Source organism: Tauraco erythrolophus, chromosome 6 (assembly GCF_009769465.1).
Source record: "Tauraco erythrolophus isolate bTauEry1 chromosome 6, bTauEry1.pri, whole genome shotgun sequence".
NCBI lineage: Eukaryota > Metazoa > Chordata > Aves > Musophagiformes > Musophagidae > Tauraco > Tauraco erythrolophus.
The window spans coordinates 72,935,260-72,947,740 of NC_141470.1; the positions used below are offsets into that span (position 1 = coordinate 72,935,260).

Below are 12,481 nucleotides of genomic sequence, written 5' to 3' on the forward strand. Positions count from 1 at the left end.
CACAACTGATTCTTCTGGCAGGGGACAAGGATGACACACCAGGTACTTGCTGCTCCTGGGGCTGCACTCCCGTGTCTATCCTGATCTCAGACTGCTCAGAAGCCAGAACAGGAGTAGGGCAATCAGTGCAATTTGACTGCAGGGCATAGCCAAGGTCCACCACTGCGCTGCGGAAAACCGCAACTACAGCAACACCTCTGCAGAAACCGAGGTACAGGAGCTGCTTTGGAAAGTGCTGAGGTCTCCAATATTAAGGCTTGGCTTGCCCACAAACACTGGAGAAGGCTGGGGCACCATCCTTTCACACCCCGGTGTTGTTAGAAGTTGTCTTTTCTAAATAAAACCAGCAGCAATACAAATGCAAATACCAGCTCAAAGAAAGGAAATAGAAACCACTGAAGCCACAGCTACAACTGAGTCAAGGTTTGTTTCACTCCTCAATTACACCAGATCAGCCAACCCTATGTGCTTATTTCAGCTTATATCTCTACTGAGACACCTAAAATTAAATCCCTCAACTCCATACCAACATTCAGAAGCGCCTGTAGTGATGCAAAACTACTTTTAAAGTTCTTGCTAGCTTATCAGTGGAACTTCCTCATTTAAATACACTCTCAGGTTACTGGTTTGAAAAAAGCTGATCTAATTCAACCCAGAAAATGACAAACACATAAACTATAACAAAATCATGAAACTTTCACCAAAAACATAGTATCAGGTGTTAGCCTTAGAATAACTGAATCTCAGTTTCTTTTTGTCTCTTACCAAAGCAAGAACATACATTTTGAACTTTTCAAAGTGGTATCTTACATAATATCATTTGTCTACTAGTACCTTACTGAGAAGGCACAGACCATTAAGCCATCATCGACTGACCAACAGTTCTGGTTCCTGCTAATCTGTCCTATATTCAGACACTACCTACTGGTAAATAACAAAAAGAAAAAAGTTCTCAAGAGAAAAAATAAAAAAAACCACAACTGCCAAACAACAAAACAAACAAACAAAAAAATCAAGGAGAACTAAGTACACTTACAGGTGACTTCAAGCTCTAAAGAATACTCTTAACTAGAGAAAATGTTTCCATCAATATACAGTTTTCATAAGGCTGGCAAAAACTGGACAAAACAGGCACGGCCATTCTCAACATCTTACTACGACTAAATTCAGCCAAATTAAGCAGCCCTCAGTTTAGGTCTAACGTCAATTCTGCAAGGACTGCTGAAAGAGGATGAGAAAATTCATTCAACTCTCAGTTTCCCACCCGAGCTTTTCCAGTTATCGCAAGGCAACAGGCATCTCTGGTGCAAAGTGAAACAGCAGCTGCCGTAGTTGAAACCATGTTTTTTTCCCTGTCTCACACTCAAAGGCAAAGTTAATTGCACAGGAAAGTGTTACCTTCACGAGCTACTGCTAGTGCAGACAGAGATGCTAAAACAGGAACGGAGATTATACGTTCATTTAACACTGAATTAGTGCAACGACTCACCTGGATGTAAGCATTCTGGATTTCTACCAGTTCTTCACCAAGCGGAACAACAATTTTTTCCACTTGTCGCTGATGACAATAAGGCTGAATTTCTGGAGAATCTTCAGCACATAGCTCTATCTGAGCAATGAGTAAGTTGGAAATAACTTGCTGCACAGCCTGTTTGAGAAGCCACAAAAAAAGATCACATTGGCTTGTTAACACTTCAACAATGCAAGTCTCACATGGAAGTAACTGTTTCCATATTTTAGCAGGCCTTGAATGTAATTGTAAGGAAAAGGTACCTACTACCTAGAGAGGACAAATGAAAGACTCTCCACTTAAAGATCTCAAGCAGCATACAAAGAGCCAACACAGTAAGCTCCTGAATGCCCAAAGCATGCTATTGCACGAGGGCTGGAGTGACAGAACTCTACCTTTGGCTTTGGGTGTACCACGAAACACTTGATGAGAAGTAACCTGGAGCGAAGAGCTTAAACTGAATTTGGATGAATGAATTTAGACTGAAATCCTCAGCTTTACTTACATTTACCCAATACACGACACTGGACAGAATATGAAAGCCATGTTTCATTGAGTGTATGTTCTTTTTGGTTCAAGGAGGTTTGTATTCTCAAAAACCAAAAGGTATTACCTCCTACCTTTCTCAAAGGAAAAACACAATACAAAGTCTATAGCATGAAAAAGACTAACCCTCACCAACTAACAGATTGTAGAGATTCAGTTTTTATGTGGAATTCTAATAGAATTCGGTATCCTGCACGATATTCAAACTGTATCAAACAGTATTAAACATAGCTTCTACTGAAACTTTATTATTCCAACCATGCAAGTAGATTTCACTCACCTTTGTATCGCTGCCTGGTGTGGCACTCAGGGCCAAAACCCGAAATTGATTTGTATATTTGCTTAGCTCCTTTACAACCTAAGAGTAAGAAAGTTTCTGTTAACAGCCTTAAAGGAGATCATTTGCTGATAGAAACTGTGCTGATGAAAACACCCACTAAGTAGAAAAAGCTTAACAAAATATTCTAAAAAGAGTATATCTAAATTCAAATGGGAACCAGGAAGTATCAAGTTTATAACCATTTTATCCAAGAACGCTTCATCTTGATTAAGTTTAATACCCCAGTCCTATTCAGCAGAACAACCTTGGTAAATTATTATATAATTTTTCATTTGATTTAACCAAAAGACTAGCAGCGCACTAACTTAAGCAAGCTGCCAAAAAGCAAGCTGGAAAACCACTTTAAAAAAAAAGTAAATCATGGATGATTAGTGCCATGAAACCTGAACAGAGACTAGAGGACAATCACCATGCCAACCAGCATTCAGTTGAGTCTTGCTTGAAAATGTTGCATTACCAATTGGGAAAATGGCTGAATATTCCTTAGACTTGCCAGGTTCTTGTTCTACCACCCTCTCCAAGACCAAAACTGGGACAAGTAGGACAGCTGCTGAACATTCAAGCAAGAACCAGACAGCCTCCCTGCTTCATTTCCCCGCAGAGCCGGAACTCTGCCAGTGCTACCAGTGACCACCATGCTCTCTGACCAACCTCCCTGCGCTACACAAAGAGGGGAAAAAACAACAACACGTTACAAATAGTACAACACAAAAGTTACAGAGTAAGGGAACAGAAATTAAAGAGGAATTCAATTTGTGCTGATAGTTCTGCTGCACATCACACAAAGGTATAGCTAAAAGAGAGAACGAAGCCTGTCGGTTTCACAGCCACTGAGACTGACAAGGGGTGAAGGAAGAGATTTTTCTCAGCTATAGCCAAGATGACTCAAAAGCTAATGAATACAAGTCTGGGCTCTATGCTACAGAGCGACTCACATAACAGCAAAATATTTTGAGAAAAGATTTTTTTTTATACAGTGTTTTGAAATAAACAAAGACCCGTAAGCTTAAATTCTTTGAAAACGAAGTTGCGATAGTTCTGAAAAATGACAGAAGAAAATTGCAACACTGGCAAATGAACGTGTAGTGTTTTAACTTGGCAAGCTACCACCACTTCTCCAGCATGCTTTAGACAAGCACTAAAAACCACCTGCTCTCCTCTAAAGAGGCCTAGTGAGCAAACAGACACAACTCCGTATACACTCAGTCAATTTTTCCAGGGTAAAAAACTGTAACTTTCTTCTAGGTCACATATTGCTGTGAGGAGATTAAGCCAAGACAACACAACAAGCTCTTTGCTAATCAAGACAAAACCCAATTTTAAAAGAAATTTTGGATTCCTTTTACTAAGATAAAGAACTTTACAAAAAAAGCCCGCACTTTTTTCTCAAAAAAATACCTCCTTCCATTTAAGAGCTATTCCAACATAGCACAAACACACCAGAGCACACCTGCAAATACAAACGTATCTGAAAGAAACAGCAGAGTGACTTTTTCAAAATTGCCCCAGTCAAAAAAATACTTTGAAAAGAAAAATTGTCATTTTATTCAGATAGTAAAAAAATTCCCACCTCATCTCACCAAGTTTTAATAGAGGTTTTACTTAAAAACAAGGCAAAGATGCCGTAAAGGACTGCTTGATCTCTTTCAAACAAAGCTAAGGACCTAAAGGGCAATCTCCCTACAGTAAGGATGACAGTGAAACTTTATGGAGATCCTGCAAATGATTTTGGGGGAGCTTTTTTGTAATCATGGGACAAGAGTGGGGTGACTCCAGCCTTACCTGGCAGTAGGCGTGATTTCCAAGGGCTTTGTGGGCTTCATCAATAACCAAGCATTTAATCTCTACAGCAGGACACGTCCCACGAGAAAGATCGTTCACCATTATTTGAGGCGTAAGGAAGAAGACTCTCTTAGTAGTCCATAGTTCTCTCCGACTGAGGGCTTGAGTTCCGCCTGAAATTAAAGAAGTAACATTAGCAAACTGTTCTGCTGAGAATGCACCATGACCCATGAACCAAGAGCGACAGCAGAAGGCTGAGGGCTGGCAGACACAGGTTCGCTTTCAGAAATGAGAGCCTTTTGAAACAGCATGTACCTCGATGCTAGACCCATTCTCAGGAAAAAAGGGTGAATACAATGACTAGGAAGATTTTTTGCATTAAAATACTAAATTCAGAACAGCAGAAAACAAGGCTAGAAAGCTCAAGACACCCCCCAGCCACCTGCAGCCCTACACCTAACCCCCACCACCCTGACAAAAGCTTGTCCTTAAGCACATATGATGGATTCGGTTGTGAAGGCTGTTACTTCAGTAAGCAATAAACTGCAGCTCATGGAGTTAAAAAGCCAAAAAAAGAAAAAGAAAAAAGCCATTATCCTTTGCCTTAAGTTTCATACAGAGTACATTTTCTGCGCAGAAGCCCTAAGGCTCTATGAGCGGCAGGGCTGCACCCCAGAGTTCAGAGAATCACAGAATGGTTTGGGTTGGAAGGGACCTCAAAGATCATCCAGTTCCAACCCCCCTGCCATGGGCAGGGACACCCTCCACTACACCAGGTTGCCCAAAGCCTCATCCAACCTGGCCTTGAACACTTCCAGGGATGGGGCAGCCACAGCTTCTCTGGGCAACCTGTGCCAGTGCCTCACCACCCTCTGAGTGAAAAATTTCTTCCTTATATCCAATCTAAATCTCCCCTCTTTCAGTTTAAAGCCATTGCCCCTTTTCCTGTCACCACACGCCCTTGGAAAAGTTCCACAAAACACCTTCGAGCGCTCCAGCACCCTTACACCGGCGACCCAGAGCTCTGACTGTTGCAAAACCTAAAATTAACCCCTGAAAAATCCTCTTGTCCTAAAAAAAACCCAAAAAGGACTATTTGTCTTTCCTCCCCGTACTAGCCCTTGCCTTTCAGCTAAGCGGCCCCGAGGCGAGCCGTACCTGTCATCTCGGCCATGTGCCGCGCCGGTATCCCCATGAGGCGGGCGCAGGCCTCCATCTGCTGCGCCACCAGCGGCTTGGTGGGGGCGAGGAAGAGCACCTTGCCGGAGGGGAACCAGCGGTAGAAGTTGTACATGACGACGGCGGCCACGAAGGTCTTGCCCAGCCCGGTGGGCAGGCACACCAGCGTGTTGGCCAGCAGGGCGGCGCGGGCCATGCGCTCCTGGTAGCCGCGCACCGGGTAGTTGGTGGGGTAGATCCAAACGGACCCCGCTGCCGCGCAGAAACCCGGGGCCGCCGCCGGGCTCGGGTCCTCCGCCGCCGCCGCGGCTGCCGCCAGCAGCAAGTCATCGTCCGTCTCCTCCTCCTCCTCCTCTGGCGGCGGCGGAGGCGCCTTCCCGGCCGGCACCCACCAGGCCTGAGGCAAGGTGCGCTGCCGCCCGCCGCTCATCCTCCCTCAGGCTGCCGCCGCGCCGCGCGGCCCCCACCCGCCCTGAGGCGAGGTGCACCGACGCGCACTGCCCTCCATTTTCTCTCAGCGCCGCCGCTTGAAACCCCCGCGGGAGCCGCCGCCGGAGCGATGGGGTGGGGCGAGGGGAGGAAGGAAAGACCGCCCCTCCTCCTCCTCGTCCCTGCGGCAGCTCCCGCGGGGCCGACGGGAAGGCTGGGCGGTGCGGGAGGAGGAGGCGGCGGCTGAGGGAGGAGGAGGTGGTGGTGGCGGCGGGCGGGAAAATGGCGGCGGCGGTCCCAGCGCAGCCGTGGAGCGCTGAGGAGCTGCGGAGCGAGGCGCTGCCCAAGAAGGACATCATCAAGTTCCTCCAGGAGCACGCGGCCCAGGCGGTGAGGGCGGGAGGCGGCGGGGTGCGGGGGGAGGAAGGAAGGAAGGAAGGGCCCGCCCGCCGCTCACGGCCGTGTCTTGCAGTTCCTGGCGGAGCACCGGCTGCTGGGGCAGGTGAAGAACGTGGCTAAGACGGCGAACAAGGAGCAGCTCATCGCGGCCTACACGCAGCTCTTCAGCACGCAGGTGCGGGGCCGGGGGTCGGGGCGGCGGGGCCGGGGCGGTGGGGGCCGGGCGGCGGCTGACGGCTGCCGCCTCTCGTCCTCCTCGCAGCGGTTTAAGGGCACGGACGGCGCGGAGAAGGCGGCGGAGAAGGCGAAGCCCGCCAAGGCGGAGGAGGCCAAGGGGCGAGCAGCGAAGGCCGAGGAGGCCGCGGAGGAGGTCGGTGCGGCGCGGCGCGGAGCGGCGCGGTCCGGGCAGCCCGAGTAACCGGGATGCGGCAAACCGCTGGGTGCAGGGAGAAGCGCGGGGCGTGCCGTGCCTTAGCCCTGCGCGGCTGCTGTGGCCTGGGGTGGTCGCGGGCCCTGGGCATCGCTCTCCAAGCTGGTCTTTGCCGAAGGCTGTGCCCTCGCTGCCGCATTTACCCCGCGTGTTACAGCCCTGCGATAACGCACGAGCGCTTCAAAACACGCCGTTCACTGGCACCGCGTGTGTTCATTCAGCGCCTTGAGCGAAGTGGGGGCTCGGACTTGAGTGTAGTGGGTCTGAGGCTATGCAGCAGTCCTAACTCTGTTTTTGTAAACTTAGGGACCGCCAAAGTACACGAAATCAATTTTGAAGAAGGGTGATAAAACCAACTTTCCGAAGAAAGGGGACACTGTTCACTGCTGGTATACAGGAAAACTACAGGATGGAACCGTCTTCGATACCAATATTCAGACAAGTAAGGTCACGTGTGTGCTGCTCGGCTCGGGTTGCAAATGCATGTCAGAGAAAATGAGCTGGGCCCATTCAGCAGCCTTGGGCAGGGGTTTGCTTCTGGAAGGTGTGCACGGAGGGAGTCATAGAATGATAGAATCATAAAATGGTTTGGGTTGAAAGCGTCCTCAAAGATCATCTAGTTCCAACCCCCTTGATATGGGCAGGGAAACCCTTCACTACACCAGGTTGTCATGACAAACTGCTTTTCCCGTTGTCTTGAGCCGGCTGAGGGTGTCCCTGCAGCCTGCTCTTGGAGCCTGATTTTCCATGAGCAAATGCAGAGCGATATTTTAGGACTGGCTGGTGTCAAGTGACACTGCTGCATCTTGCCAGACCTCGCGTTTGGCATTCTCCAGGCCACAGATAATGTGAAATGCAGGGATTTAATCAGTGCTGAAACTGCTTTGGAGGAAAGATGGCTCCTGCCTGGGGAGCTTCTCTCATCTGTGGGACTCGAGCACCAACAGTGTAGCTAACGTCTCTAAATAGACACATCCTGGTGTACTTCTGTAACAAGCCCTTAAACATCGAGTCACTGAAACGAGCGATTTGAGATAGGCTGGTGTGCTGTATCCACTGTGGAGAAGAGAAGTATGCTGGTGTTTTTGTGACAGTTTCTCCATCAGAGGATTTAGGTATATTAAATTCTGAAATAATAGAAACACTTTTCCAGCAGTGATGTCTCGCCCTGAGAGGAACAGCAGGGCTGTCACTGGGATACTGTCTGAGTCATCGTGCTTGTTGTATGATGTTATACATTCCCTATTGACTTTTTTTGCTTCACTGACGTGTTTGTGATTTGTACCATCAACTTCAGTAGTTCAGAAATTAGTCTTTTAGGTTCACTGGATCAGTATCCGAAAGATGCTCGTGGAGTTTGGCTCTTGGTGCAACTTGAACATTTAATAGTGTTTTTAGTGTGCAGCACTAACCTTTCCCCTAAAAATCTGACAGTGGGCTAAAAATAATATTATAAAAAGAGATACTTGTATAAAGCATGATCGTAATAGTAATTTTAGGTAGAAGCGTGGTATCTGCTGGTGTGATATTAAAGCAAATGAACGTAAAACTGTCTTTCAGGTTCAAAGAAGAAAAAAGCAGCCAAACCTTTAAGTTTCAAAGTCGGCGTAGGAAAAGTTATCAGAGGTGTAAGTAAAGCATTAACGACTCCCTCAGAATCCAAAAAGAGTTTTCCATCTGCAGGATTTCTGACCAGGGTGCAAGTTTTGAGCTGCTGCTCTTTTTTCTTGTGAAGGTAAAAAGGCAAGTTTGAAGTGTTTACGCTCGCAGGATGTAACGTTTACTCTTTAGGGATGATTTATCCATCTGCAGTGTCATTCCTCTCATGAAGTAGTGTGTGGGAAAACAGTGCAACAACTACGTGTTCCCTCTGCAGCCTCTTGCACATCGCCCCGTGCTTTGCGCAACAGGCAGGCTGTTGCTTTCCCAGGGCTCTGCCTGTCACTGTCTGCACTCGATGTGCTTTAGCCTGTCAGATTTTCTTGCTGCGTGCCTCTTCGGGCAGTGTTCAGTTCATGCCTTCACTCAACTGGATGCTGAAGCTCCAAATTCTGGCTGTTGCCATGCACTGCAATGAGTTGCAGTTCCATACTGTAACTCCTCTGCCCTGTCCATCACCCAGTGCTACAGTGGTGCAGGCAGAGGCTGTGTGAGGGGAGTATCTAGGTGGACCAAAAGTAGAAGAACCAAGTGTTTTGCACACCCAGCTGCTTGCTTACATCCTGACATCACAGACGGTGGTGTCGTGGTTTTTTTGGACTGAGGGTCGAGACAAGAACCGAAAAGGGAGCACCCACTAAACATGGTCTCGGGCAAAACATGACTCAGGCTTACTTCTTAAAACGAAATAATTTATTAACAGTTACAAGAGACACAAGGGAACAAGAAAACCGGTTACTTGAGAGGAGAAAAGAGAAAACAAGGCCCGATCTTAAAACAACAACCTCCCCACCCCCTATTTTCCTTTCGTTCCTGGCTCTGCCTTCCCCCCAGCGGCGCAGGGAGACAGGGAATGGGGGAGTACAGGTCAGTTCATCCATGTTGTTAACTGCCGCTCCTTTCTTAAAGGAGGAGGAGTCTTTACACCATTTTTCCCTTGCTTCGGTGGATCCCCTACTCACAAAGAAAAAGTCCCCAAACTTTTCCAAAGTAAGTCCTGCCCGCAGGATTGCAATCCTCCCCATGGATCGCACCAGTTCGGGCTTTACCAGTCTCGGCCTCTTAGGGAGCTGCTGCCACTCGCGTCGGCGTGGGTCGTCCCACGGTCTCCAGATGCCTCCACGACCTCGTCGTGCATTCCATGCCCCATTATCAACAGTACCTGGTCGCGCATCCCCTGCTCCACGACCTCTCCTGGGCTCAGGCATCTCCTTCCCGACGTGGGTTTCTCCACAGGCCGCGAGTGGGTCGCTGCTCCGCCGAGCACACCCTGGCTGCAGGGGGGCCGCCTGCCATCTCACACCGATTTGCAAGGGAAGCCTCAGCTCCAGCACACCTCCTCCTGCTCCATCTTTGCTGACCCGGTCGTTGTGGTTGTCTTCTCTTAGATATTAATCCTCTCTGGGGAGCTCGGCCCGGCGGGCACCCCGGGAGCGGGGCGCTTACCGAGTCCCCCATGCGGCTCCCCGGCGCCATCTTGAGCACATGGCGCCGGCCCGGGCCCGAGCGGCCGCTCGGCCGGGAGCCGGGAGCGAGGGCAGCGCCCTCCTGCTCTCTCCTCGCTCCTGAGCCAAAAAGCCCTTTCCCGCCCCTTTGTCCCAACTTAAATAGGGCAATTCGCAGAGGCGCCGCCTTGGCTCAACCTCCCCTGGGGGGGATGGGACTCAGATCTGGTGGCACAGGGAGCAAATCCCCTCCCCTGCCACCAGAACACCCCCCCACACATCAAACTATCACAGTGGCGTGAACCTAGTGTCTCTGGGAGATACCAGCCGATGTGCAAAACAGATGAGGTGCTTACTCTGTCTCACTGCTGCCAAGCCAATAGTGACATTGGCGGCTGTCTGCACAAGATAAGAATGCAAGAAGCATCTTGCACGTACCTGACTTTATGCTAGATTGGGTTTGGTTTGGTCTTTAATCTTCTGTGTTGCTGCTGTGCAGGAAAAAGACCTTTATGAGTGATGGGATTGGAACTGAGAAGGAAAAAAGGTCTCTGGGCTTGTGGCCAGTACTGCAGGAGTGGCAGGCGCCTGGGTTTTCCTTTAGCCTCTTGGCGTAGCACTCCTGTGTGGGTGCCTGGTTCTTCCTCAAGCAGTTACATGGCACGAGCAGCAGCTGTTTATTGTGAAATGAATGCTGGCTTTGGGCAGTGCCAGTCTCGAAGGGGACAAGCAGTGAAATAAAATTAGTCTTTAAGTATCAGCCTTAGAATCCTAGAATGGTTTGGGTTGGAAGGGACCTCAAAGATCATCTATTTTCAACCCCCCTGGGACACCTTCCACTACACCAGGTTGCTCAAAGCCTCATCCAACCTGGCCTTGAACACTTCCAGGGATGGGGCAGCCACAACTTCTCCGGGCAACCTGGTCCAGTGCCTCACCACCCTTGAGTGAGGAATTTCTTCCTTCTATCCAATCTAAATCTCACCTCTTTCAGTTTAAATCCATTGCCCCTTATCCTATCACTACATGCCTTTGTCAAAAGTCCCTCTCCAATAAATAAATGCTAATCCATGGATGCTGCAGAATGGTGGGGAAACATGGGGCAGAGACAAGCCCTCGGTGCATATGGAATGCCTTCTGAAACAGCAGATACTTGCACTGAGACAGCCATCTTCATTGCTCCACTGATGTCTGCCAAGCACGAGCCTCAGCTGTGAAGCACGGTACTGGCTAATGTGGAGCAGGGAGCATCAGCCAGGGGGGAGCTTTTCCAAAAATAAAAAGAATGTGGAACTACCGCACAGTGTAGTCTGCGGGGGGTGAACGTGCTGGAGAGAATGAGGTGGTATTGCGCAGGTATTTGTAGGAACAAACTGGAAAAGCATATGATATGTACTTCTTGTGTTCTTCTGTTGTTTATTTGAGTTTGTTTCATCTTGTTTTTAGTGGGATGAAGCTCTCTTAACAATGAGTAAAGGAGAGAAGGCTCAACTGGAAATAGAACCTGAGTGGGCGTATGGCAAGAAAGGGCAGCCCGACGCTAAGTATCCTTCCACAGTCGTTAAGGAACTTGGAAATGCTTGCTGGAATAAAGTGCTCTATGGACAGGGATATAATGGAGGGAGGAACATTCACTCGTTACTTCGAACGTTAACAAATTTAAAAAATTCACTTAATGGATGGATGCAGTTGCCTGTTTGTTTTGAAGAAAAACTCCTGTAGGGAGTAGTGCCCTCCAGATGACAGAGGAGAACTTGCTGTCATTTTCTGCCTGCTTTTTTGCTGTAGCTGCTTCCGAATGCTTACTCCCACAGTGCCCATGGGGATGCTGACCAGTGGCAGGGAGGTGGGAGGAAGGTTACCTGCTTCAGCTGTGGAGGCAGCAGTTAGAACTTGGCTAGAAGAACAGGTTCTGGGGTACAGCTGAAACGTGGGATTGAGCGAGCGAGCCTGCAGAAGGCCTTATGCATCATGTTTCTTTTTTGCCACACCTTCAGGAAGAAGGGACGTGATTGTTCTCTCTTGCTAAAATCCCATATCTTGTTAATTCTAAAGGACTAGAAATTCTTCTTCTCTCTGCTCTATAGTTACAGTCTAACCTCCTCCCTGAGGAAGACCAGTGCCTGTGTCCCAAAAACAGAGACAACACTTAGGTAGTTCAGTGGGACTCAGCTGCTCAGCAGCAGGACGGGAATAACAAGAAGCACGTCTCAGTAACGTGTACGTGCAGAACCGGTACCGACGTCTCGTGAGAACTCGTGTCACACAGCAGTCGTGGCTCCATGCTGAAGCCAAGATGCTAAAACAGGTCAGTGAAATGCAAAACTGACACAGGAGAAACAGGAGAACAGGTGGCAGATTACTGGGCACAGCTGTGTTAACTGTGGGGTGGTGCTTTGGTGGTTGGGTTTTGTTTTTTGAAGCTTCCTTAACTTGTGCAAACAGGATTCCACCAAACGCAAAACTTTTCTTTGAAGTGGAATTGGTGGATATCGAATGAAATGAAGTTTCCTTTGCTGCTGGGAATGCATTTATGATCCAGAAGGCTTCTGCCAACTGCAGTTTTGCTCTCGTAACTTCAGGATATAGTTACAACTGTGGCCTTGTATTTGGAATCCAGTTTGTTCTCCCTGCCCCCACCTGCTGTACAGTAACATACCACTAAAGAAACCAGAGTTTATACATGCACGTGACTTCACTTGTTCCTGTGTGTTATCACCTTAAAGCTCTTCTCTTGCTCTGGGGGAAGGATTGCCTAGATC

General features: G+C 48.6%; 2 protein-coding genes across 2 annotated transcripts in view; one reads left to right on the forward strand and one right to left on the reverse strand.

Moving 5' to 3' along the window:
- Positions 1–5,787, reverse strand: part of FANCM (FA complementation group M) — an 80,124-nt gene extending 74,337 nt beyond the window's left edge. Inside the window, exons 1-4 of the mRNA XM_086613510.1 lie at positions 5,337–5,787; positions 4,179–4,351; positions 2,337–2,414; positions 1,490–1,648 (exon numbers count right to left, since the gene is read on the reverse strand). Of these exons, the coding sequence (XP_086469636.1) occupies positions 1,490–1,648; positions 2,337–2,414; positions 4,179–4,351; positions 5,337–5,787 (861 nt within the window). The remainder of the gene's footprint in view (positions 1–1,489; positions 1,649–2,336; positions 2,415–4,178; positions 4,352–5,336) is intronic.
- Positions 5,788–6,063: 276 nt separating this feature from the next.
- FKBP3 (FKBP prolyl isomerase 3) lies at positions 6,064–12,403 on the forward strand. The gene is made up of 7 exons (XM_086614148.1): positions 6,064–6,176; positions 6,259–6,360; positions 6,448–6,555; positions 6,922–7,057; positions 8,176–8,243; positions 11,166–11,263; positions 12,165–12,403. The coding sequence occupies exons 1-7, from the start codon at positions 6,069–6,071 to the stop codon at positions 12,217–12,219; spliced, it is 675 nt and encodes a 224-aa protein (XP_086470274.1). The 5' UTR covers positions 6,064–6,068; the 3' UTR covers positions 12,220–12,403.
- The last annotated feature ends 78 nt before the right edge of the window (positions 12,404–12,481 follow it).

Bases quoted from the DNA above. Each gene is read 5' to 3' on its own strand.
- FKBP3 (XM_086614148.1), top strand. From the start codon at position 6,069: ATGGCGGCGGCGGTCCCAGCGCAGCCGTGGAGCGCTGAGGAGCTGCGG. The intron at 6,177-6,258 runs GTGAGGGCGGGA...CGTGTCTTGCAG, and splicing joins AGGAGCACGCGGCCCAGGCG to TTCCTGGCGGAGCACCGGCT. The intron at 7,058-8,175 runs GTAAGGTCACGT...ACTGTCTTTCAG, and splicing joins CGATACCAATATTCAGACAA to GTTCAAAGAAGAAAAAAGCA.